At 43.6% G+C, this 26717-nt stretch overlaps 4 protein-coding genes and 2 non-coding genes across 6 annotated transcripts in view; 3 read left to right on the plus strand and 3 right to left on the minus strand.

The window, feature by feature from the left end:
- Positions 1–437: 437 nt before the first annotated feature.
- LOC126567777 (uncharacterized) lies at positions 438–5204 on the plus strand. Its single transcript, XM_050224064.1, has 6 exons — positions 438–453; positions 528–3206; positions 3271–3497; positions 3565–3810; positions 3941–4812; positions 4904–5204. The coding sequence occupies exons 1-6, from the start codon at positions 438–440 to the stop codon at positions 5202–5204; spliced, it is 4341 nt and encodes a 1446-aa protein (XP_050080021.1).
- A 2534-nt stretch (positions 5205–7738) lies between these two features.
- On the minus strand, positions 7739–9445 carry LOC126568111 (zinc finger protein GLI4). Its single transcript, XM_050224528.1, has 2 exons — positions 8110–9445; positions 7739–8040 (listed from the first exon to the last, which is right to left on the minus strand). The coding sequence occupies exons 1-2, from the start codon at positions 9413–9415 to the stop codon at positions 7739–7741; spliced, it is 1608 nt and encodes a 535-aa protein (XP_050080485.1). The 5' UTR covers positions 9416–9445.
- Positions 9446–15738: 6293 nt separating this feature from the next.
- On the plus strand, positions 15739–16773 carry LOC126568377 (thioredoxin domain-containing protein 15). The gene is made up of 2 exons (XM_050224845.1): positions 15739–15775; positions 15857–16773. The coding sequence occupies exons 1-2, from the start codon at positions 15739–15741 to the stop codon at positions 16771–16773; spliced, it is 954 nt and encodes a 317-aa protein (XP_050080802.1).
- A 273-nt stretch (positions 16774–17046) lies between these two features.
- Trnar-acg (transfer RNA arginine (anticodon ACG)) lies at positions 17047–17119 on the minus strand. Its single transcript has one exon. It is a non-coding gene; the product is annotated as a tRNA-Arg (tRNA).
- A 178-nt stretch (positions 17120–17297) lies between these two features.
- Positions 17298–17422, minus strand: LOC126560139 (U6atac minor spliceosomal RNA). The gene has a single exon (XR_007607058.1). It is a non-coding gene; the product is annotated as a U6atac minor spliceosomal RNA (small nuclear RNA).
- A 1543-nt stretch (positions 17423–18965) lies between these two features.
- LOC126567795 (protein transport protein Sec31A) overlaps positions 18966–26717 on the plus strand; it is a 64814-nt gene continuing 57062 nt past the window's right edge. Inside the window, exons 1-7 of the mRNA XM_050224096.1 lie at positions 18966–20174; positions 20254–20497; positions 20569–20684; positions 21828–22068; positions 22140–23560; positions 26040–26516; positions 26588–26659. Of these exons, the coding sequence (XP_050080053.1) occupies positions 18972–20174; positions 20254–20497; positions 20569–20684; positions 21828–22068; positions 22140–23560; positions 26040–26516; positions 26588–26659 (3774 nt within the window). The 5' untranslated portion in view covers positions 18966–18971. The remainder of the gene's footprint in view (positions 20175–20253; positions 20498–20568; positions 20685–21827; positions 22069–22139; positions 23561–26039; positions 26517–26587; positions 26660–26717) is intronic.

Here is a 26717-nt window from a genome sequence, read left to right on the forward strand (position 1 = left end):
GTTAATTGATAGTAAATTAATAAGTAATAAACATCTCCTGATTAGCAAACCAATGTTGATTTCTTTGATTTCTTTGAAGAATTTTTTTATGTATTTGGCACGATCCAAATTAAACATATTTGATATAATGTTATATTAACCGATTTCAATGTTTAAAATACTTTCTCTAAATTTTTAAAAGCAAACATATTCATTTAACCTCATGTGCATCCATTTTGTCGGTTACTGTAACGAACTGTCTCAAAAAACTTGAATTTTAACGAATCGTTCTATTCACCCTTCAGCTTAACGAAACGTATGTCAAACACCGTTTGTCGTTTGACATCAAAACAAAGCGAACCACGCAACAAAAGCAAAAGAGAGAAAAAACACCATTCGCACGTGGTTTGCCGGGTGTGAGCGCGGTTTTTCGTATTTTGTTGTTTTAATCCTTAAAAATGGATATAAAAAGGGGTAAATAATGTTGTGGCCCGCTTTCGGCACCGGGACGTATGGAATTAAGATGAATATTTTCCTCTTTTCCGTAGAAATCCTCGAACAGTTGACCAGCAGTGAACGCAGCAGTTTCGCCGACAGCATCGCGTATGGAATAAAGCTATGGAAGTCGCCCAGCTTTTACTACATGTCGAAGTATGAAGTGATATTTCAGTATTTCCTCGACAATGTGGTGTCGTACTTTAACGAGCTAAACTTCCTCGATGAGACCGAGTTTAACGAACGTTGGCAAATCGTCAACACGTTCCTGCTGCTGCCATGCCCCTCCAATGCTCTTCCCGCGTCGATGGTGAATGGCTTAGAACAAACGCTTCAAACACTGTGCCATCGAGCCGACCGAAGGGAACAACTGCTGGAAAGCGTTGTAATTGCTGCGGTCGATGTGAAGTACAAAAATTTTTACAAATTCGATGTGCACGCTTACGCTGCCATGCTCGGCGTCACCCTGAAGTACTACACAAATTGTCTGATTGAGCCTAGATCGAAGGAAGAGGAAGAAAAGATTGCTGATCGGATACTGAGTGACATTAGAATGTATCTCAAATCGGCTTCCGGCAACGAAAAGTGGTATGATGCATTCGACAAGTTCGTAACACCTCTATCTGAAATGGTGCTGCAGCTGGAAAAGCATGGCATCGAGCGTCGCAAGGAATTGTTGGACTTTTTCGAACAGGTGTACTTCACGCATCAACGTGTCACCACGTACAATCGCACGGTCGAGGGTAACAGCAGGTCGCACGTGTTTATGGGCCATTTCGATGCGGCACATTATCCACTGCACGTAATTGCACTACTGATGGAAGGTTTCCTGCGTGCGTACCGGGATTTAAAGTTGGAAATTTTGTTCTTCCTGAAACACTATCTGCAGAATGTATTTGTGGAGCGTGATTCGATCGTGCACGATGCTCATAAAATGTTTGCCCTAACGAGGCACGTGTTTACGCTGCTGAAGCGTTACTACATCATCGTCGATCAGCAGCTGATGGTGGACTTTAACTTCATCGAAATATTGACCAGTAAATTGAAGCATCAGCTGGAGGTTTGCTCAGCATACGAACCGTTTCTGCGCGATTTGCTTGAGCTGATCGGTGCAATTAATGAGTATAATCCGCTCATACTCGAGCATAGTATCGTGGACATTGTGCTGCAGGTGATGTTTATGAAGAAAGATCCGGAAACGCTAAAATCCTTCCAGACGATGCTCATATCGACGGTGAACATGTTTATGAAGCTTAACAAAAGTGAAAATCTTTGCGACGAGCTGTTTATGAAGCTGGCCGATTATCTGGACGAAAATGAGCTGGATGAAACGATACGCGAACTGCGGACGGTAAAAACATTTCAGAAGCGGAAGTCCGGTGTGGATCGTAGTTGTGAAACGCCGAAGAAAGCGAAACTTGCGCATGAATCGGAACAATACGTTGCCGGGCAATTATCGACGAATAAGAATGGTTTTTTGGACATCCTTTTTTGCGCCACGTCTCGTGATACTTCCAGCGAAACTCGGCAGCATCGGTCGGAGGTGCATAATTTTTGGCCCGAATTAACCTTCGCCTGGCCCGATGCTGATGGTCGGTTAGGTGAAGCGATGAAGGAGTACACAAAGCAGCTCCTAACCAAGCGTAGTCTTTCGTACTGGAAAATGTTTATGGTGATGCTGACCGATCTGATGGAACTACCGGAACAGACGGAAAGTATCATGCTGCAGGTGGAATTGTCACTCTGTTGGATGTGTTACTTCTTTGCTGGAAATACGCTGATTGAACATTCCAACCTGTTCTGGTCACGGCTTGTCGCCAACGTTGAAGAGTTCGATCAGCTGTTGGGCAACATTGGACGGAAGCTAGTTTCGGATGGGAATGAAGAATTCACCAGCCTTTACGGTGCATTTTTGAACGTAGTTTATTACTACGGGAATTATCGTCTGATGGTGCTTTACTATCGACCGGATTCGATCGAGGAGAATAATTATAAGAAGCTGCATGCTTACCTAAACGCTTCCGAGTGGCGTTTGGTGGAAGATCGCGTTCCAGCAAACCATCTTCCACTACTGAATCGTGTGCTGCTACAAAAACTTCGACTGTTTTACTTTCAAGAGCAAACCGAGGACACTCACTCCAATCACGTGGAAGAACGTCAGCGAATAATTTCAAAAATCCTAAGCGATAAAACGGGCAAACATGTGCGTCCGCTGCTGCTCGATCGTTCGACAAACGTTTGGTTTATGGGACTGTTGGAAAAGCAGCAGCAAAGAATCGTCGCCGATTGGCTGCTTGACCGTGCCTATTGTCCGCTGGAGGAAATGAAATACATTCTGCTGGAAACCGCCTCCAATAGCGAGCTGCTGGAAGTGTTTCTGGTGGAAGCTTACAAACGAATTGCTAACCTGTTGATGCGGTCGGAAGAAGTTTCTATGCTGCGTGATTTAAATTTTGAAAAGCTGCTTGAACCGGATGAAGAACATATTGTCCCGAAGCTGAGACAGCTACTTGAACAATGCGCCAATAATCAGGAAAAAGATAAAATCGTTTTGAAAGCAACAACTGCGAACGGTTTGGAGCATCTGTTGGATGTGATGGATGAGATACGCATCGATTTATACGAACAGGGGAAAAAATCGATACTGGTTGCCATTCATTTGTTGCTGCTTGCAAAGTTGAATGCTTGGCATTCGGAAAAGATTGCGGAACGCTTCAAAAATCAACTAATTAGTAAGCTAATTTCTTAAAAGTAATTTAAAAAAATAACCTTACATTTTTCACCCTTTAATTCCAGAATTTATCCTGCTCGGTACAGCAACAAACATGACCAGATTTATCGCCGTTGAAACGTTGTTCAAATTGTTTGGTTTATCGCCCGTCGTGATCAGCTTGTTTCAGCAATTGATCGAACATCTAACAGAGGAAAAGTTTGATGAATTGAAATCAATTTTAGCGAACTTTTCGTACGATAATGATGCTCATTTTGAGCTGTTGCTTTTGATATACAACCTTGAGCAGAGGGTAAGTGGTTAAAGAAAGATTTTTAAAAAAGAATATTTTTGAATTCAATCCCTGTTTTCGATTCCAGAATAAATCACGCAATCGTAAAGCAACAATATCCCCCGACGAACGTAAAGCTTTCCTGGGCGAATTGGTAACCGCCGTGGATGGTTATCTGCTGCAAAAGGATGTAAAGAAACTGCGTAAACACGACACGGTTGGGTTCAATCATGCTCTGAAAGGATGTTTAACTAGCATCCGGCACAAAGCGGAAGGTCAAGAGGAACTGAGTGAGGATCTTCGGGAACATTTCCTTAGCTTCGTAAAGCAGGCGGTAATTTGCAATTTAATGTTCTTCTTCTTGATTGAACGATCACTTTCTGGTCACACCGGCCATCAAATGGCTTAAGTAAAAAAAAAAAAAAAAACAGCGAATTAATTTATCGTTACATTATTTATTACAGCTGAAGGTGTTTAGCTACAACTCCGATATGCTGCTAACAAGATGTCTCATCCACAAGGACTACCTCAAGCTGGACGTTTCCCTAACCAGCGCAATCGAGGAAAAGTGTTGGGAAACGTTCATCACGCTAATGCAGGAAAAGATCACCCAAAAGGACGATCACGAGCACGGCGGTATGGCACTGGACGAGCAAAATCCATCCGCCAGCCAATCCGATGAACAAATGCGACGCATCGAAACGATCATAACCTCGCTCGTTGGCCATCTTTCGGAGGAACAGTACATGGAAAAGTTAAACCTACTAAACCGGATCGATGTAACGAAGCACAGTAAGGATACTGCTGGACCGCTAAAAATCACCATGGCCGTATTTAACATACTCTCGAAAAAAGGCCTAACGAACACGGTCTCGAAGGAAACGTGCAAAGTGTTTGTACGCTCGTTTGCGGCCGTTGTAGCACGCGATGTGATGGGACTGTGTGTGTTGAATCAGCATCAGCGCGATCAGCATTTGGTCGAGACAATATTGGAATGTTTTGCGACCATCATCGCACACCGGAAGTTGGCCCTTTTTCCGGCTTTGCTCGATTATGTGCTACAGTTTCTGAGTGCAATCAACATTCGCAAGCACGCTTCGGTACAGCAGGGCGAAGAAGCTGCCTTCTTCCGATTGCATCGTTTAATGGGCGATGTAATGTATCAGCTGCTGAAAGCTCGTGCCAATTACGTTTTGACGCGCCTTCCGAGCTATATGCACGTGTACGAAGGTTTACTGGGTGCGTTGATCTGCTACAAAGGTGATGTGGGGATGGGAAAAGCTTTGAACAGTTTCGAAATCCTTACCATATCCGATTTGTTGCTTCCGTTGCAAAGGTAAGTGTTTCCACCTTTTGAATATGTTTTTTTTAAAATAGTTATAAAAAAATAGGTATATATATATTTTCCATTTTTCTCTCGCTCGCAGGATCGTTAATATTGCGTGCAAAAAGCTAGAGAAACAGCTGCACACGCTAGCACCGTACGTGTTGGGAAAAATACTGGACACGATCGTGCAGTGCAAGCGTGCGACTACCGAGCACAACCGAATCGCCAGTAATGTGTACAACATTTGCTTCAGCCTGATGGGCATTTATGATTCGCATGCACCTGCCTATCTGCTGCGCACGTTGGACGAAAGCTGCCGGATACTGTTTACGAACATTACGAAACGGTATGAAAGACGCAACGATTTCATCGGGTACAGGGCGCGAGGTAAGTCGGCTTGAGTAATTACGGTGTGGTGTACATGTAAGTGACGTCTTTTGGTGAAGAAGAGATTATGTTTATCCTTTTATGTTGGATACCTCTAATATGTATTAGTCGTTCGTTTTTTTTTTGAGAAATGTTTTGTAAACAATTTAGTCAATTCTCAGAGGAAGTTCCTTAACCGCAATTTCTTGTCAGAATAGCCCGGATTAAGCAGCTCATAGTTAAAAACTTTCTAAATATTACGTACGCAAGTAAGTAACAGCCGTTCCGCTATAGACGTTACATCCAAAAAAACTATAGCCTTGTAGTATTGCTGCCATGGCGCTTAGACTTTTTTCTTTTCCAAGTAATAGCTATTGTGTTAAAAGCATTGAAGCATTCAAAATTAAAATTTCAGACCGTTCTTGTTTTGAGATCGCTTAATATACAAGATTTCTATGGCAGAGGCGGCGGAGAAAAAGCTGAAATTTTATTTATTTATTTATTTATGATTAACCGCTGAAATTTTAATTTTGAGATTTTATGACAGTTATACATCGATTTCGATAGTTCGAAATTTTCCGTGGCTCGCGGCCTTTATGCAGAATCGGGCGGAAATATCGAGGCCGACTAACTCTGATTGTCACTAATCTTTCTTGGGGCGGAATTTGGTTGATCGGTGTGCCTTATTTATACTAAAACAACATAATATTGACAACCATTTTTTGTTTTATAATAGACAGCATACTAACCTTTTTACGATGTTTAATTTTTATTTTATTCCAATATTACGGCTAATTACCGTATGCCCTTTTTATCATATATTTACATAAATATTTCACAAAAAACATGTTTGAACTGTTACAACTTCATCGAATCGTTTTCAGGAGTTACACAGTTTAGTCCGTCTACAATTTTTTTAGAAGTCTCATCTCGCATATCTCAGAGAATTGAATTTAATTTAAGAATTTAAGTTAAGATGAATTTAAGTTATCATTCTTCGCGAAAAAGATTATTAGTCTGGAATCATAATTTTGAAATTACGTGTCAAAAATCATTTTATTTGTGATTTGTGAACCAGAGATTTGTGTGATATTTTTCTGTATATCAAACAAAAGGGTAATTTAAACCTATCTATAGTTGAAAAACGTATAAGGATGTTGTTTGCAAATAAATGCCGTCAACGCCGTTGCAAATGAAAACAAATTGCTGGGAAAATTATAGAAAAGCATCAAATTTGGATTCCTCGTGAATAACCAACGATCAATGGAATCAAACAAAAGTTTTTATTAAAAAAAAACAAAAACTTCGTTGCACATCCAACTTGGTTTTTAAAAAAATATTTTTTCATACCAGCCGCTTAGTACTTGAATTAAGTGAGTTAGTAAATGAAACGCATCAAAATGACCAAATAGGTACTTACTGCAAAGACGCATTTGAATAACACATACTCTACGTATGTAATTGTTTTCGATTTGTTTGTTCGTTTTTGTTTTTGGTTTTATTTTATTATTATCATTAAATAGAATATTGATTTAGTTAAATCTAGGACCGAGCGCGCGATACACAACACATTTTCGTTTGTCTAAAATTCAGTTCGAACGCATCAAATTTCAACTAATCAGCCGCCGGTAGTAAAGGCTCCCTCGAACATCGTTCGCCTTTCGTCCCCTGTTGTTGCACGTTGTCCCTGCAATTACGTCTAGGATTTGTGTTTATTTTTTTCGCTTTCATTTTCGTTTGGGTAGTGAATTAAGTTAAGGTATTGGTTTGTGTGTTTTCTGCCCGCCAAAGATACGCCTAAAATGGGACTAGAGTAATCAGACTAGCTGTGCACTAATGATAACTAGTACTAGGGTGTAATTAAATCTACCGTTTTTCGCACCACCATTGTTCGCTCGAAAGAATTCATCAACAGAACCATCTTTATCCTTGTTTTTCTATCTGTGCTATCAGTGCCGGTTTCCCGTGTTTTATTAAAAATAGTTTCCTTACCACTACTATTTCTACTACAATCTCTGTGTGTGTGTGTTTTCACCTGAGCGAGGGTTTTCTCCTTTTGTCTGTGTGTTGAAGAAGAATGTTAACTTAAAGCGAAAGTTCAATAAGTACATCCCTTTTTCATTTTGTTTTAACAGCTAGCTTTGTACACGGCGGTGTCGTTTTTTGTTTGTTTTCTTTTAATGCATATATACCTATACTTAGCCCCCGGTTAATCATATCGGAACGGGTTTCCCGACAGGGAGGGCGCCGTGTTGTGTGTTTGAATGGGTGGAATTTTGCTTTTATGAAGTATTTTGTATCATTCTTAAGCTATCCGGGTTCTTCACAATGCTGACACATATACACATACAAAATGCCACAAGTTCACTATACTCAACATCACAAACTGAGAGTGGATCCTGCATCCTTTCGAGTCGGAACCCGGAGTTCCAGTATGCTCGTAGGATATATTGTTTCTGTTCGTTTTTTGATGCGCTGTTGCTTGTCAGAAGAGCCGTGCGTGGGTTATTTTGGACAATAATTACTAAAGCTAGAGGGACTCGGCGCGGTCTACTTCCGATGACCTCTCTTACGACATCATCTGTGACTGGCCGGGTGCTTGCGTGAGGGAGTGATACTGCGGCGGTGGCAGCTGTTGGTTCGAGCCGGTCAGCTGCTGAGGTTGTTGCATGGGGGATTGCTGTTGTGCCGATTGTTGCTGCTGTTGGGTGGCAGTACTAATTTGTGCTTGGTTTTGTCCTGCTCGGGAGGTACTTGGTGAGGCACCCGCATCCGCACCATTGCCACCCTGCTGTTGGCTAAGTTCCGCCTTCAGCCGTCGGGCGATGTGCGAGCGGGTATGCTTTCTGAGGTGATCTTTTCGGTAGAAGCCTACAAGACGATAAATTGATCCATAAATGCTATAGTTTTGGAAAACTTTGGAAAACTCCAATAACTTACCTTTCCCACACTCCTGACACACGTGCCGCTTCTCCCCGGAATGGATGACAAAATGGAGTGTTAGCTGTTCCTTGCGCTTGAATGCCTTCAAACAGATCGTACAAGCGAACGGACGTTCCGGGTTGTGACTTTGCTTGTGGCGCGTCAGGTGGTCCTTACGCTTCAGTGCTGCGTTACAAATGTCGCAGATGAATCGACGCTCCAGATTGTGTCCAATCAGATGCTGCTCGAGCAGTTCCCTCTCTGGGTACGCCATCTGACACTCAGGGCACAGGAAGAGAAGACTGCCATCCAGAGCCGTCCGTACCTGAATCTCGCCAGGCTTTGGACGGGGTTTACGTTCCTTCGGAGGTTTCTTCTTTTTCTTTCGCTTCTTTTTATCCGTGGTCGCATCAGCTCCCGCTCCAGCAGCAGCATTAGCGGCACCTCCAGTAGAAGAGGTAGCAGCAGCAGCTTGCACACCTCCACCCGCTTGATGTCCACCAAGACCCGCAGTTTGCTGTTGTCCATGTTGCTGCTGAGACTGTTGTCCCGGATGTCCAAGAATGCTGGCAATGGTCTGAGACGCGGGCAGAACCATCCCGGCCCCATTATTGCTTCCATGGCCACCAGCACCGGTACTGTGTGCCTGTGATTGTGCCTGTGACATATCGAGACTGGTGAGTGGATTCTGCGCTTCCTTCTTGATGTTTTCCGCCGAGTACTTCAGGAAGTGGTGCAGCGAAAGAGGTAGTGCACTGCCCGGTAGATGGGACAGATAGTCGGCAACGGATGCGCCCGGTGTTAACGATTGCCAGCTAGGATTTTGCAGGACACGCTTACTGTCCGCTTGCTGCAACAGTGCACTGATGTCTTGACTAAGCTCTTGTGCACTTTGGCCGTTACTGCCGCCGGTTGTACTGTTGCCCACGGACGACTGATGGTACATGTTGCGCTGTTTGTGTTCGGCCACGTGCGAATGTTGGCTATAAGGGTTTGAGTACTGTCCCGCACCCGCTCCACCACTGGTCGTGGTCGTTGGGATGGCACTATTCGCCGAACCTGCCGAATGACCGTTGTACTTGTTGGAGCCCGCTCCACCACCCGCATTGCCACCGGACTCTTGGCTATCCCGATGGAACTTGCCAAGAATTGGGGCATGGCTTTGGTTGAAGTGGGCCATGTTGACGTTCGAATTGATGGAATGGTATCGATTGGTGGAGTCGTGCGAAGTCGTCGGTACGCTCGTTACCAGGCCCGAGCTGGCAAACTGATGGATTCCCGGTATCGTACCGGGAAAGTGTGTCCCGAAGGGTGAAAAATTCATCGCATCAAGCGAGACTTAGTAGCTGTTTGATTGGATGAGATTTGAGAGGAGGAAGAAAAAGCATAGAAAAAAAAAAAACATTTATTATTATTTTTCTGCAGTGTACTGTGTCCTAAATATAATGTTCATTTGTACATGTAGCTTTGACGTCCTTCTTGTGATGCAAAAATAGCATTTCAATCGTTTGATGGAAGGTTTCGTAGAAATGGAATACTCGGAAAAAGGGAAGGCGTTGGTTCATTCACAATTTTGATGTGATTTTTGTACAGTGATGGCCATTTTTATGACACAACTGTAGCAATATTCACTCAAAACACGAGATGAAAAAATGTTTTATAATTGTTCTGTGCTTTTATCATCTAAAACTACTTTGTAATTGTGCCAGCCCGGCGTGTGGAGGACATAGCGGCGCCGGTCTTCACACGACAGGACCGGAGTTTAAATCGCATCCGGACGTAGTGACGACTGGGCTATTCAACTACGTGATATGAGCAAGTTTATGGAATCAATCGATGTTCGGCATGCATTGAAGGCCGTAAAGCCAGACAGAAGAATATTGTACTCAGTGATCCTTGTTCAAACCGAGTTCGTATGAGCCTAATTATTCCCAACAAAACCCAACAATGCAGCAAATATTTTGTTCAATGCTAAATCACATTTCTTATCTACTTTTTGTGTAAAAACTTTTGGGAAATGTTCCCAATTTTCTTCGAAATAAGCTATTATTTATGACAATTTTTTTTTTCCGATTTCCGATTTTTTCATAGATCCGTCTAAAAGCGTTTATTAAAATTAATGACTCATACATTTCTATTTTGTTTAATACAACGACACTCGATCTCACAGCTAGTTCAGCCTAATTTCGTGAGATCGTTAACATCGCCTTTAGTCCCGTGCCTCACAACACCTGAAAGTATGCAATCCAAGGAAGAGGATTTCTGTATCAAATTGGGCCATATTTGTTGGATTTAATCAATAATATAGAAGACGAATGCTTAAAAAAAAATCATCTGATTTTCCCAAGCATCTTGTCTTTGAGAAATTTATATAAAAACCAATCTTCAAGAAAACAATCTTGTTGCTGTGTGTTTTAAAACTAATTTTGCTTTCAAGAAAAGCGAACAGTTAATCACAAAACATTAATCTTCACATGAAGTTATTTCTACCAGTGTATGTGTTGTTGATTTTTGTGTGCGTGTGTGCGGACTTGCCTGTCCTGGCGGAAAATGGGTCCCCTCTTTCCCTCGCGTTCAATTGTTTCTTCACGCGCGCACCCATCCAAAAGACATGGCGTGTGTGAGTTGGGTTTTCGGGAAGGGAGAATTTAGGAAATTTAGGCCAAACGATTGTATCAAACGCGCGTAGGCGCACAAAACGCAAAAAGAGAGAGAGAAAGACAAGTAGATTTAGGGAAGAAAACGGTGGTGAATATTTTGTTTAGCCATCCTCGTCAATTCTCATCGCCTATGTATGCGTGCATGGTTCCGGTTTGTAGTATTTCGATGTCGTGTTTTTTTTTTTTGTTGGCTCGCCCTTTGTGTGTGAGTGTTGGTAGTGTATAGCGGTGCGGTATGACTCGCCCAAACGCTGCGGTGCGCCGGTGCACCACCAAATTTTCCTCTTGCCAGTTAGTAGTAGGCGTTGGTGCTGTTGTGTGCGTGAAAGCCACGTGAATTCATTTTCCCCATCGGTGGACGGAAAACGAAAACGATAGAACTGGAGGCAACTGGGGCTTCACGCATACTCGAGCCTGGCACCGGAAGAAGATGGTGGACGTGCACCAAACACGGGTGAGGTTCGCATTTTTTGTTGCTTCTCTCTCGCTCTCGCTCACTCGATTTTACTGAGTGATCTCCATTGGCAACACGAAGGGAATACAATCAAGCGAAAGTGTGAGCGAGAGATGGCCGATACGTTTGCGGGCTCCGAAAATTCAAACACAAAATGGTGGTGTGGAATGGAGTCGCCCTGTCGCCCACACTGATGAAGGATAACGCGTAATATAAGATCGGATGAAGGAGTGGGACGGGGAGGCGAGGGGTGGTTAGGGTGTGCGTCCGAAAGGGCGAATTTCACTTTCACTTTTACCACCGTGTCCGGGGGAAGCTATTGTAGGCCGCGCTTTGCACCATTTTCCACGCACCCAACCCCAGTGGCGACGAAGGTGGAAGCGAAAATTCAAAACAAAATCCCTTTCCACGGCCATAATATGCGTGTCGTGTACGGCCATTGAGAAGTTCTTCTAGTTTTCCGTGGAAGTATTTTTCCCTCTCTCGGGTTGAATGTTTTCCGCGAAATTCATCTTACCTCGCACGGGTGTGTGTATACGGCGTAGTATTTTCCCAACAGGGTCTTTTTTTTACTTCGTTTTACTCTTTTCTTGCACACTGGCAACTGATGAATGCGTAGTAATAGGTTTGTATGGTTACTACGATTATGAATTACGATTTTTTTTTTTTTTGGGGATGTTGAATTTCTGACGTTTACTACGCTTCTGGGGTGTCTATGACTCTACACTTGATCCTGCTAGAATCCAGTTAACACTTTATCCTGTGGAAACTCACTCCCCCACCCCCACTATGTGGACAGAGCAAAAGCACAGCACCTACACCTAGTAGAGACTTGTTGTTGGCTGGTGTGAGACATCACTACTGGTCGCCACGCACGCATCCAGGAAGCGAGTCACCCCCAGCTAGGGAACCCGAACAACGGGATCACCCAAGAAAACACACACCACACCGCCTCGCGTCTGCTCGTGTTGCGCCTGTGCCGCACACGACCACTGCTGTTCCCTCAGTTATCCTTCCAGGCCACTTCTTCACAAACACACACACACACACTCACACACACTTTTTCTTTCGGTTGGGAATTTCGATTTCGATCCCACACACATCCCGCAGGAACCACTCTCGACTGGTGGGAGTGCGTCGGGAGCGAAACAGGGAACAGTACCAATTAAATCCGTCAGTAAATTGGAAGGAGCAAACCAACGAGAAAAAACCGAGCTCCAATTTCTTATCGATTTACGAGCGAATGAAATTGCACCTTTTTTTTTTGGTGGAGCTTTCGGAGGGTATCTCTACGCAGGGGAGCAGATTGCAGTTTTGCAGTAAGATAATAGGGTCCCCCCCCCATCGATGAGTCAATAAGAATGCAATTTTTCAAGGCGCTCCAGTGGGAGAAAAATGACTTCCATCAAACTAACAGATGGTTTGATGTGTCCTAGATTTTGTGAATACCGCGTGTCTTCTGGATGTCCACTCACACTCACCGAGGGTTTTTTTTTTGTTGTTGCACTGTACAGCCTATTCGTCATCCACGCAGTCCGTGGTTGGTAATGTTTCACGCGCGGTGTTATCAACAACTCAACCCGCCTGCTTCGACGACACCTACTACGCCTTGCAACTATTGGAACGGTTGGTTCTGCGCGTTTTCACCAGATTCGGGTTCGGCTTTTCGGCCCCCAAAATAACACTCACCGCCGCCGCCTCGCGTGCTTTAGTCTTGCGGAGCGGATCCTGCGTACAGCATGTTTTGTAAACACTGCTCTGCCATCGCCCACTGCGTACGCCACTGTTCTGCCGAGCGTGGAAGTCGTACTGCGTGCGACCCCTTCTCCGTACGAGGACTCGCACGACGTAGTTCGATACTGCGTAGCGAATGTAACAGAGCTGCTCACACGACCGGCTAGGCTTTCCGTCCCTTTTGTGCCTTATTGGATTTGTTTCGGAAAACAAAACGTAAATACAAACGCCCGCGCACACCATACACGCACACAGATGGCTCACAACCCCTCGATGGTTTTCACGTCAAAAAAGGATCTCGCGTGATGACGACATCGTCGTACTGCCTGCTGCCACCGAACGCTCTTTTCCGTGTCGCGCGCGCGCTTATGCGCGCACCAGATCAAGGCATTTTACAAGGCATAACCTTGTCTCTCTCTCTCTCTGTCACGGACCTTTTTGTCTCTGTCTGTAGTGCCGAATCCTTGTGTGTTATTGCCCAAAAATAAACCGATACACTGCTGAGTGCGGGTGTCGCATCTGTGTGTGCGTTGGATCACAAATTCATTCAGAAGTCTTCCACCCTCGCGTGTACCATCTCGTCTTTTGATGCCCCGTAGCAGCAGCTTCCATCTCGCGAGCCAAACCCTCTCGCGTCCGTGGAACGCACAAGGGAACGCCTGACGTCAACGACCTGCCAACGACCGCGTGCGCGTGATGATGGTACATGGGATTGTAAACGGCACGGGGGTGGAAGAGTGTGGCGCAAGGGAGAAAGGAAGGGTGCGATAAGCGGGCTGCCGGCCTATCTTACAATGCGTTGGCGCTTAATAAGAGTGCGAGGGGGCGAAACGGCCAAACTTAGGGTGCGTGTGTGTGTGTGGGTTGATGTTGACGATGCATGTTCTTATCGTGTAAATGCCAAACCCCGCATTTAGATGCTGATGCCGCGGCGGTCTATTTTTCGGCCAGAGGGGACGAAATGGGAAAACCCGTCGTTACTTACGTGCCGGGATATACGGTCGTCTGCATTTTTCTTTGCCAGATTGCATTGAATCCTCCTAGCGCAGCGTAACACAGTGGTTGAATGTTGAGAGCCCTCAATATACTTCTGCATTGGTAAATAATTTGAAAGGAAAGGTTGTCCTATTTTTACCTTCAAACTATTTAAAACAAAGGATAATAGGTACCAATAGTTGTTAAAACGTTTTCAATACTTGTCCATGGAATTTTCGTTAGAAAAATGATAAGAGTCAAGAAGACTCGATGGCGATAAAAATCCATTAGAACTGATTCGATTCGTAAATTAAATTCACTTCACTGGTGCACTATGCTACTCAGCAGTAGCACTTGTTCCCTGGACGGGCAGTAGAACGATCGATGGTGCAAGTAGTCCCTCGATTATCGCGGAAACTGCGCTTTTGTAGGTTTTCTGCAATAACTGCATATAATAACCTTGATTTGAAAGCGATGCATTTTGTTATAAGTCCTGTAGATCCATAAAAGCTTTGACTTTCTTGAAATCCTATTTTTTTGGCTAAAATACCTCCGAGGATATTTCATCCATCTAATATATCTAATCTAGCTAGACATGTTTGAACAATCTAGTCCTCGCTACGATGAAATAGTCCGGATAGGATTTGAGCTCTTGATCCTGACTGTGAAGCCGCTGTTGCCTCTACCACCGGGCTGCCTTCCTTGAAATCATTCTAGATATCTTATTCGCCAGCAGTATGACCTATAGATGAGAATGATGAGGAGCAGTGCTGCAAGGAGATCTCACCTATGTGCAGTGAATTAGATGCCATGCCATGAGGATGATTGCACCGGACGAACCAGCCCATAAAGGCTCAAATTGGAATGGGGTAATGACGTTGATGCTTTGAAGACGGTGATCAGTATCGAGGCATTAGTGCGGCAACACACAGGTTGCGATGCTTAGTATGATAGCGCTTGATATGTTGGTGACTGTGTAAATATCCTTATGACGATGATGGGTTTGATCGTACAATTATGGGATACATGTTGTGCAGTTGGTATTGCTTTGGGCCCCATGCTTCAATAGGGAAAAAAGCGAAACAAAAATGCTTTAGACAGTTCAGATGCTGACGAACATTCTACCAAATTTTGGTAAAGTTATACTTAGTAGAAGTACCGAAAGCAGCGTTTTAAAAAATCGGGTATAAAATTGGTCTTAATCTATTGTCTGTCACTGCGAGTAGCTTTTAGGTCATGGGAGCTTCAGGCATTAAGAGGGTCACGATGCGCTATCGTCTCGGCATGCTCTGCCAACCTCTAGACACCCTCCCGATCAGCCAATGCCAATTCGATATGGTAGTAGCCTCAACTAGTAGTTTTCTTGGGACCGCCAAGGATCTTAATCCGCCACTGGGTAGTTGACAACGGAGATAGAATGAAACTTCAATTTTAGGAATAGTTGAAACAATTTGATTTTGAAATCTCTTGTGACCCGACTCGTGGACTTTTGAAACTGATTCTGATTTCCTGTCGGGATATTGCTCAAATAAAACGTGTGATGCAAATTAATCACATTAAATATATTGGAGACAATTCATCCGATAAACGGATTTTCTTCATCGTCGTAATAAATTTACATTACTCATTCGTTACATGATGTAATAATGTAATATTTGTAAAGAAACTGTTGGCTACTAGTCGCTTTGAGGGTTAATATCAAAGCACCAACCATGTGACGGCAGCTGTCAAATTGCTCTCACAAAACATCACACCAAACGTAAACAAAGCCTCTCCTTGGCGAACGTAGCAACATAGCAGAATCGTACGAAACGAAAGCTAAAAATGGTGCTTTTAAATCACAAAATTCTCTTCATTTTCGGTAAGTAGATGACTTGACCTTGCGGAAATACATTTCCTGTGATTCAGTCAATTTCATCCACTATCAACCGGATTTCCGTAGTTTTTCTTCCACTGGTGAGCAATGCGACCGCTTTTCGATTCAAGAGCTTAGACTTCTACATGCAACTGTGGAATGGTGAATTCTTCGCATCGAGTCCATTCGGTGGGGGCAGTGTGGAAAAGGTGGACGAAAAAGTGGAAAGTACCGAGCCGACCGCAACGGCCCCGGTACAACACATATGGTACATTAGCTCGTGGTACGATTACATCACGTATTGGGACAAAGTGTTCTGCCCGTTAATGAATGACCACCAGCAGGAGGATGGGGCGAATCCGGACGGTAGCCGCAAATCGCCACTGCGCGTCAAATGCAATCCAGTGGAAGGGAATGGCACGATCTTCGTCATCACCTCGATCAAGGACATGGTGCACGGTTTGCCACACTATGGCAATTCAACCAAACGGAACGAGGCGGGCAACTGTTTCCTGATGTTGTTCTACACGAAAACTTGCATCCACAGTGCGATGGTAGCAATGCACTATAATGCACTGGCAAGACACTTTCCCGATTTGCTGGTGACCGCGATCGACGCGTACAATTTCCATTACCTGAACGGTGAGTTCGGTATCGTGGGACTGCCGACGATCATGCTGTTCCACCAGGGCCGTCCGCTGGTGAAGTACAACGGTACGGAGATGACGTTAACGTCACTGGCCAAGTTTGTGACACGGCACACCGGCATTGAACCGCGACTGGTGAACCAAAAGAGCAGCACTACGGTACTGCACTACATATCGGACGATTTCAAGGGTCCGCTCTCGAACAAGGTAGAATATCGAACGGACTATTGGCTGTATGTGGCGTGGGCATTTATTATTGTGTGCACGTGCTACTACTTTTCGAAATCTTCACTGTACGCACAGATCATTGAAATGATCAAGCGAAATTGGCGAGAATCGGCAGCTCAGCATAGTTAAACGACATTGAAACCGTTCTATACTTTGATGTAAGCTCCGGGGACTGATGGATGTGTGCAGTCGTGGTTTAGTTGTTATGTTGTGTTTAGATTTATGGTAAAATAATGAAATAGATTTACCAAATTTGGTTTGAGCTGTATCTATTTCTGAAACGTTCTTTCGCCGAACGTAGGCAGCGTTAGTAAGTTAGAAAGTAGTTAGTAGTATGAGCTCAAAAAACATTCGTTACTGGATTTGCTAGAACGGAGCAAACAACAAAAAAAGAATTTCGAGCGATCCTGCCAGGAGTCGAACCTGGAATCTTCTGATCCGTAGTCAGACGCGTTATCCATTGCGCCACAGGACCCACGTGTGAAGGTTGCAAGTTAAACATGGTTTGGTGTTCTACCAATGACAGCAATGCTTTCGATTCAGTGTAAGTTTACTGCTAGAAATTACATGGTTTTTTTTTCTAATAGTTCATAAAAAAATTAACACAACCTTAGTCTGTAAGATCTCACAGGTTAAGAACTGCTGCAAATCTAAAAAAACAGTAAAGTGGGGGGCAAAAAAATGGTCGAGATCAGTTTCTATCAGGTGCCCACTGATCTCAGAGTGTGTTCCATCCTTGTCAAGGGGAGTGCTAACCTGCTCTCCTTTCAAATGACACGATTTTCTTCGCAATTTCTTTGGTATATATACTCGTGACGTAAAATTTTGATTCTAGCGATGCGTAAAGAAGAACACTATAACAGTCGGCTGGCAGAGCAAGCAGAATGTAAACGAATTGGGTGGCATTGGCAAAGAAAAAAGATTAAAAATGATTCCTCGACGAGATTCATTCTTTATCAAAATTAGTATTTTCGCTTGAATAGTGCTTATTCCTTCTAAACGTTGTATTTATTCCTTTGTAGATTGCCTTACCCATATTGCAAGCCTTGTCTGAAAATAGAAAAGAAAAAGTCATTAGCCACATCAACATATTCTTCACGCAATCTGGTTTGATGTTTATACCTTTCTTAATGATCAAAAAACAAACTCTTTACTCAAAAGCAATCAAGCCACGATGCAGTTCTTTGAAATGCAATGCAGAAGGGACTTTTTTCACATGTATGCACAATATTTGTAAACAAACTGGATGCACTTTTCGTCGGACTTTTATTAGACGTAATGTTTACACGTGAAGTGTCGTTAAGTTTCTATGCGCTTTCTGAAGCGTTTCCATTGTGCTGAAGCGTTTACTCGAACTGTCAAATTGTGTTCTGTTAGCGCACAGCGGGAAGCGCCTTTGTAAATAAAAACACATGTTTTGTGAATTTTATTAAAAAACCGTGATTGTTCGTCTAAAGGCAAGTTTAATTGTAATATAAAATGATAATTAAATACTTTTTTTTTCAGAATAAATTTTTACTTTCGATATATTGCTCCCATAAGAGGCAAAACTTCATTTTTCCCCAATTTAAAATTAGGTTACATCTAACCAGCCCAACATTTGGAGCCTTTCAAACCAATTATTTAGGTATAAAACTAGTTTTAAATTATTTTGTATACACCTCAAGGATTTATTTCAATCATTTATAGTTTATTTTACCAACATTTATCGAACAAAATGTCATCACAATTATCTTCACCCCGGAAACCACGATGCGCGGGTGACGTGTATTATTTTGCCGCAAAGAATCTTTTTAGAAAATCTGTGTCCGTTCTGTGGGTGGGATTACAAATCGGCCGAAAAGGGTCGTAATTCGTTGGTGAATTTGTGTATTGTGCATTTTATTGTGTGCAGGTAAGTTCAAGGGATAAGTGACAGTAAAAGTTTGTTGCCATGACGGTGTATTTTGCCGTGTTTTAAGTTTATTGTTTTGTTGGAACGTATCGTAATGTTATCGTTTGGTATTCGGCCAACTCATCAATTCCGTCACAACACAAAAAAAACTGCTGCATTGTGCATTGTGGGGCTCATATTACTGGTTCTAAGTGTGGGGATTCCTTTTTAATTTGCATATATAAACCCGAAACTTATGCCCTAATTCTAACTCCAAAGATAAGAACATCCGCAGCAGAGTTCATTGAACTTCCGGTGTTCCAGTTACCCTGCTCCAACCTGCTCAGTCGGTCTAATGTCTGTTTTATTAATTAAAATTCTCTCTCTCTCTCTCTCTCTCTCTCTCTCTCCCTCCCCCCCCATACTTGCAGGAGTCCATTAGAAAATATACACGATGAAGGTGAAGGAGTTGCAGAAGATGGTGAATGTGGCCTGGTCGCCGGCTCAGCAGGTCCCGATCATGCTGGCCGCTGGTACGGCCGCCCAGCAGCTGGATGCTTCCTTCAGCACGACCGCTTCTCTCGAGCTGTACTCGATCAATCTGGCCGATCCGAGCTACGACCTCGAGCTGAAGGGCAGCCAACCGAGTACACACCGTTTTCACAAGCTGCTCTGGTCACCGTTGGCCGGCACAGCAGCGACAGCAGGTGATCCGGGCATCGGACCAAGTGGGCTAATTACTGGAGGTTGCGAGAGCGGCGTACTTCAGGTGTACAATGTGGCCCAACTATTGGCTGGACAGAATGCGTTGGTCGCTCAGCAGGAAAAGCATCAGGGTGCGGTCCGAAGTCTCGATTACAACCCGTTTCAACACAATCTGGTAGCGAGTGGTGCGTCCGAGTCGGAGATTTTCATCTGGGATCTCAACAACACGGCCGTACCGATGAGCCCGGGTGCGAAGGTAACGCCACACGAGGACGTACAAGGGTTGGCCTGGAATCGGCAGGTGCAGCACATACTTGCTTCGGTCTTTCCATCCCGATGTGTGATTTGGGATTTGCGCAAGAACGAACCGATTATTAAGCTGAGTGACACGCAGTCCCGGATACGGTGGCGGGTTGCCCAGTGGCATCCGGATGTGGCAACGCAGCTATGGCTTGCCAGTGAGGAGGATCAATCGCCGACGGTACAGCTGTGGGATTTGCGGTACGCTACCGCACCGGCCAAAACATTCCAGATCCATCGCCGGGGCGTGCTGGGGTTGACCTGGTGTTCGAAGGACCACGATCTGGTGGCGTCGTGTGGGAAGGACAATCGGATCATTTGCTGGAATCAGAATACGGAGGATCCGAATGGGGAAGTGCTTTCGGAGCTGGCCACAACGAACCAGTGGAACTTTGACGTTGCCTGGTGTCCGAGGAATCCGGCCCTTATAGCTGGGTCGAGTTTTGATGGGAATGTAACGATCTACTCGATCCATGGTGGGGTGCATCAGCAGGTGCAGACGAGCAACAAGATTGCGGATTCTTTCCCCGGGATGGAAAACATTGGGCACGAACCGTCGCAATCGGTTCCGTTGCAAACGCATGGGGCTGTCAGTAATGATTTGAAGCGTCCACCGCGCTGGATGCGACGACCCGCGGGAGCATGCTTTGGGGTAAGTTTTTCGATCAGGCAGTTCTTAGGAATCTTTATTTAAACATTTAAATTTAAATTCTTATTGTCGGTGTGTGCAGTTCGGCGGCAAGCTAGTTACCTTTAACGGAAACAGTCGCACGGTGACGGTGAACCAAGTCGTTACCGATCCGGAACTGATGGAACGTTCGAATCAACTCGAACGGGTACTGAACGAGGGTAACTTCATCGAATACTGTCGCCAGAAGGCGGACCAAACGACCGATCAGTATTCGCGGCTGATGTGGTACTTCCTCAAAGCCAACTTTGAAAATGATCCTCATGCCGAAATGCTCAATCTGCTCGGTAGGATGTCAAACTGCGTGCTTGAAACCACTATTAAGTTCTAATGTTGAACGCTTTTTCTTATTCTGTAGGATATCAAGCGGATGATACGGCAAACAAGTTCAAGAAGTACGTCGTCGATGGACCCAAGAACGAAGATACGAATGCCGTGGATGGACTTAGCGATCAGATGGCTGGCTTAAGTCGGGTAAGTTTACAAAACTGTGCAAGCTTTCTGTTCTTTGGTTTTTCGTTAACCTTATGTTTCCTCCTTATAAGCGCTATTTAGTTTTGCGTTGAAGTTCGTTTAATCTCCTGGGAGTTCCTTAGCATTATGTTTTTTACCCGTTCTTTTGCGGATTAGCCACCTTCAGTCCGCATGTAAATACGATGTTTTAGCATTGCTTTGATTTGTTTTTGTGAAATTAAAAAAAAATCCGCTTGTTTCACGAGCAAATTAACGCAAATCACTACGACTGTTCATTTTCTTTCACTGCCGACTGCCACTTGCTTGCGCTCTCGATCTTCCCTCGGGCACGATGCGTTAATGTGCGTGTGTGTGTATGTATGCATTTGCGTGTGTATGTGTGTGTGATGTATGTGTGTATCGCTAGAATAATTCAACCGAAACGGAAACAAGTACGGACGACAGTACTGATCTATCGGTAAGCTATACGAACCCATTTGCCATTTGCCCTACGGTTTGAATTTTTGTTTACGTTTGTCGAGCCACATTTAGAACGGGGTCAGTTTGTTTGGAGAAGCAGTATGTTATGGGTTCTGGTTTTGGCTTACGCTTTATTAGGTGCGTAAGCAAGTTTGTTTGTCTATATTGGGCTTTTTTTTTGGTTCTTCAAATGGATCAAGATGTTGTTTTTTTTATAAAATTCTTTCCACATTTTCTTTTTTAATATTTCTTAAATGTCTGCTTCATCGATAGCACAAACTCAAGAAATCTTTGACAACCATTTGTAAAAATACAAGTTGTTGTATTTTTACAGGCAATTTTTATTTTCTTTCACTTCAGCTGTTTTACACACATATTGGATTATTTTAGTTGTAATTATTTAAGAATTTAATTTTATTTTAAAGCTACAAGTAAAATATTTTGGGGATAAGTTCGCTTAAAACAGAGTCATTTTGATGGGAAGTTATTGAATTAACTCAATTGTTCATCGAAATTATTAGAAATCGATTTAAATACAATCCCAAAATAATTGAACTAAAGTCAAACATAACGGGATTTTCATTATTGCATAATGAAATATGGCTTAAAACTTAATTCTGGAATATGTAGGCTTTGTACAAAATTCTAATAACATTCTCTTTCACCTTCCCACCATTCACACAGATCACCGACAATAATGCAGTGTTCGATGCGATCGCCGCCGGTAGCAAAAGGCCCGAAACAGAGAAAACGTCCACCGGAAAGCAAAATGGAACCGGTGGTGAAATTCCTTACAAAATCCGCACCGGACAGGACAAGGAAGGATTGATTTGTGAGGCGCTGCTGACCGGAAATCTGGAAGCAGCGATCGAACTGTGCATGCAGGCCGGCAAAACGAGCGAAGCGTTAATCCTAGCCATGAACAGTAAGAGCAATGGGAAACCTTTCCTTGAGAAGAAACAAAAAAATCCCTAATTACTTTTTTGTGTGTTTTAGGTGGTTCGGATTTGTTGGCCAAGGTGCAATATCGCTATCTGCGCGACAACGAGAACTATCTTTCGAACCTCATCTCCGCACTGGTACTGTGCGATTGGACCGGTGTCGTAACGCAGTGTACGATCGACTCTTGGAAGGAAGCCCTGGTGGCGGCAATTACCCACTGCAAGCACCAGCTGCCACTGCTCTGTGAACGGTTGGGCGAGCGACTTCAGAACGAAGCGTCCAGCAATGCGGATCTTGCCCGGAACGCCATTTTGTGCTACATTTGCGCTGGCAGTACGGAGCGATTGGTCGAAGCGTGGCAACTTTCGAAGGGTGGTGCAGCACCACAACCGACCGGCGGTGATCTTGGAGGAGACGATGAGCTCGATAAGAATAATAACAGCAACCGTGATCTTCAGGAACTGGTCGAGGTGTCGATGCTGTTACAAAAGGCGCTAGAAAAACAAGGTCGTCCGTCACAGGCCGTTGGCAAGTTGGCTGATTTGCTATCACAGTATGCGAGTCTGTTAGCGGCCCAAGGTTCGCTTCCATCTGCGCTGACATATCTGGGCAATTCAACCGATCCGGAGATGGAAGAATTGCGCGAGCGTCTTTATTATGCGTTAGGGCACAAAACTTACACCCCGATGGGTACGGGAAGACCTCAGTACGCTTCCCAGCAGCAACAGCAGCAGCCACCATTCAATCCGATGTTCCCCACAATCGGACAAGCGGCCAAGATGAAGTCTTACGGACAAACAATGCCGGTGGCACCGGTTCCAACGCTCAATACCACTTCCACCTTATCGCAGCAACCCAGCTGGTCCACCTCACCCTTCCAACAGCCACCGATGGGTGTGGTGCCGCCTCCAACCGTCGCAAATCCGGTCGCTCCGCCACCCTTAGCCACCAAGCCTCCGGTAGGGCCACCACCGTCCGTCGGTGGTCCCAACACGGATCTTTCCCAACCACCACGCCCATCAAGCGTTAGCTCACAATCGGGCGGAAGCACACTGGGGCGAGCGAAGTACGTTCTCGATCCATCGGTCCAGTCCGGCTCGAACTATGGTCAACAGAGTTCCAACTTCTACAACCCAATGGCCTATCAGCCACAGCAGCCAAATGCACCGATCGTTAACCAACCACCTCAGCAGCCAATGTCAAACTTGTACAATCCGTCGAGTGCACCCGCACCACCAGGTCAGACCAACAACTTTAAACCCTTCACACCGGCACCGCTTGTGCAAGCCTCACCGTACATGCCCGGTATTTCTCCGCTGGATGTCACGCAGCAACAACAGCAGCAGCAGCCCGGAATGGGATATCCACCACCACCGGTGCAAGCTGCTCCACCCATGGCAAATATGCAACGGAATCCAACGCCACCACCTGGCTGGAATGATCCACCGGCGTTGAAATCCTCCAGCAGGCCTCAAGTAAGTGAAAGAGTTTTCTTTGCATGTATATAACGGATGGGTAGATAAATCTTGGTCCTAACCACTAAATGTTCACGAATCATATGATACACAAAACCCTTAGATATCGTCAAAGCTTCTGTTACGGCCTCTTTTAAAGTCACAAAACAATAACTTCATATTTGCAGATCATTGTGCAGAGTCCAAGTAAGACTTACCAAGCCGTTGTTTGGTTTGAACAGTGTTCTTAGCCATTAAAAATCAATAATGAATCTGCCAGATCAGAAATTGCTCCACTTAAAACACTAGAACTCATCGTCTAATCAACTGACAGCTGTCAAATTCATACATGAGTGTTTTTAAGGTTGGCCAAAATCGAAAAACAATTTTATTCATATTTCGTACCTCTACACATTTCGTACATCAGGACTACAACTTATCTACCTACCTGTTATATGGTACAATGAAACGATTAAGATGTATGTTCTCGTACGGGTTCCATTCCATTCCTAACACTTCATCACACTTTTCTGTACACTTGTACACCCATTTTGTATCTATATTTATTTCGTTCTTTCTCTCTCTTCCACCATTTCGCTTCAAATTTATTAATTTTTGCTGTTATTATTATTGTCATTAACGTCCTTTTACCGGTGTGGCAATTATTCTTGCTCTTCCCCTCTTTCTTTTTACATCCCTTTCTCGTTCACTGTATGACTCTGTTTTCTGTATATCTCTTTCCATTTTGCTTGTGTGGGATATGTTCCAATGGGCTGTCGGGCACGGTTCTCTAATGTATGTTTGCCGTAGTATTGTGAACAGTACGAAATGTCTGCCGTCCACGCTGGCACCAGACGATGGCGCCGCATTATCGATACACACTCGAACGATCATTCGAATCGTTCTACGCCACAGGTTAGCGATTGTCTGCGATCTTTTTCGTTGCGTTCTTGTTGTGTTGTTTCGTGTTTCCGTTTCGTTTTGTCTTTTTTTATCTTCATTATGCATTTGTTGCATTTGCAACAAAACTTCATTATGCATTATGCAAGTCGTGCTACAAACTTGAGCGACAGTTTGAATGAATTATTGTTCCTTTTTTCGAGTTTTCTTTTGATGGCTTTATTAAAATACAAAAATAAGACATTCCTCATCGTGACCAGATCACTTTCATTTTCGTTGATGTCTCATTTTTCCAATTTCACAACAAAATTATTTAATTTTTTCTGTTTTTAATTTATTTTTCTTCTTCATTACTGTTTCTTATTCTATACCTTTTCGCTTTTTTCTTGCTTAAAAAGATGGTATCTCTTCTTTATTTTTCCTCAATTTACATTTTCTTCATCCTACAGTGACCACCAATAGTATAAGACCACATTTATGACCACTTTTTAAAAAGATGATTGGCAAAAAGCTGGTTTGAATAAAAAAAACTGAAATATGTTTGAAATATTTTCGACCACATTTTTACGTGATGTAGACAATACGGCACTGGACCGTCATAATCAATTGTAAATAATTTTTTTACGTGATGTGCAATACCTTGGGTGGTCTTATTTTATCGTCTGTCACTGTATGTTTTGGTACTTTCTTATTCAGTATTTGCTTTCAACAAATTTACTAACGCTTGAAGAAACAAATGAATGCAAAGGGATAAAAATCGTTAAATAATTTCGTGTAAAAGTCTCCGTCTTTGTCTTTTTGTTTAATTTTTGAACAAACGTATCTTTAGATTTCCAAAACTATTAAAGTATTATCAAATTTATCATTTTCTATCATTGATTCTTTATATTTGTTTATTGTTTCCAAAGTCCTTCTTTGCATTTTTTCTATATTCTTTTCTAATTTCTGACTAACGAGGCTGTTTGGGCTTTCTAAGTAATAAATGATCATTCTTAACCATGCATTACTTTTTCCACCAACTAACTACTGCTTCATGTATTCATGTTTTGTTTTTATTTTTTTGTTCATCCTCATTTCATTGCCTACAATTATTTTTATACTCTCTTTTTGTTACTCGTTCGTTTATATTTATACTATTGAACGCTTTGTGTTAATCTTTTTGATGATTTTAGCATACTTCCTTCTTTGTTAAAAAAACAGTCAACCTGTGAAAACAAAAAGAATCAATTGACTTTGTAATCAATTCTCAAAGCAAGATTCTCGACCCATTTTCTGTATTTCTTTTCCCTTGAACTCCTTTTATCTCTCACTCAAACCACCTGCGACTGACTGCTTCCGACTCCTTGCCCTTGGTCTGCTTCCTTTTGTCTTTTATAAATCGTTTCATAATAATAGTTCCCTTTACAAAAGACTTTTAGTGCGCGGTGCTTTACATAGTGCAGCTTACCGTTCGATAGGAACCGATCGTGTTACCGTTTACCCCCCAAAAAAACGAGCAGCTTTTCGCTAATGCTTTCATTGCCTTTTTCTCCCTCTCTCGTCGTGTGTGTGCGTATTTTTTTCTTCTCCTTTTCGTCTCAAATCTCTACCTCACAAGCAGCCTAAAGTTGAACCGAGCATTATGGCACCGATCACGTCACCTCTTCCGGCCGGTTTAGCACCCTCGAACGGATACCCGGACCCGAACAGTAACTACATGCAGGGAAATACTGGCCAGCAGCAGCAACAGCAGCAGCCTTACATGACACCCCAGTCAACGATGTACAATCCGTCGATGGGTGGTGGTCCACCATCGAACGCAATGCCAGGACTTCCGCCACAGTCGAATACGATCAATTATCAAAACTTCCAGCCAACGCTACCTTCGGCCGGATATCAACAGACCGGTGGCGTTCCGGGACAAGGTGGCATGTACTATCAGGGCCAGCAACCGATGGACGGTGGACAGCACCAACCCATGCAACCTCCGGCACCGGAACCACCAAAGCAGAAGCCACCACTACCGGAACAGTACGTGTTTATGCAGACAGTATTTGAGGAGCTGAAGAAGCAGTGTGTAGCATCGGCAGGAAATCCGGTAAGAGAAGGGAAAACGCTTTCTCCCTGATTGTTGCTCAGGGAAATAATTTTTATTAAAATTTTTTTTAGCAAACAAAACGAAAACTGGAAGACGTCTCGAAAAGGCTAGAAATGCTGTACGATCTGTTGCGCGAGAATAGGGTAAGTTTAGATCTTATTTATTTTGTTTTTTTTTTATACGAAACTCAACTGCGCTCTT

This window comes from Anopheles maculipalpis, chromosome 2RL (assembly GCF_943734695.1).
Source record: "Anopheles maculipalpis chromosome 2RL, idAnoMacuDA_375_x, whole genome shotgun sequence".
Lineage (NCBI taxonomy): Eukaryota > Metazoa > Arthropoda > Insecta > Diptera > Culicidae > Anopheles > Anopheles maculipalpis.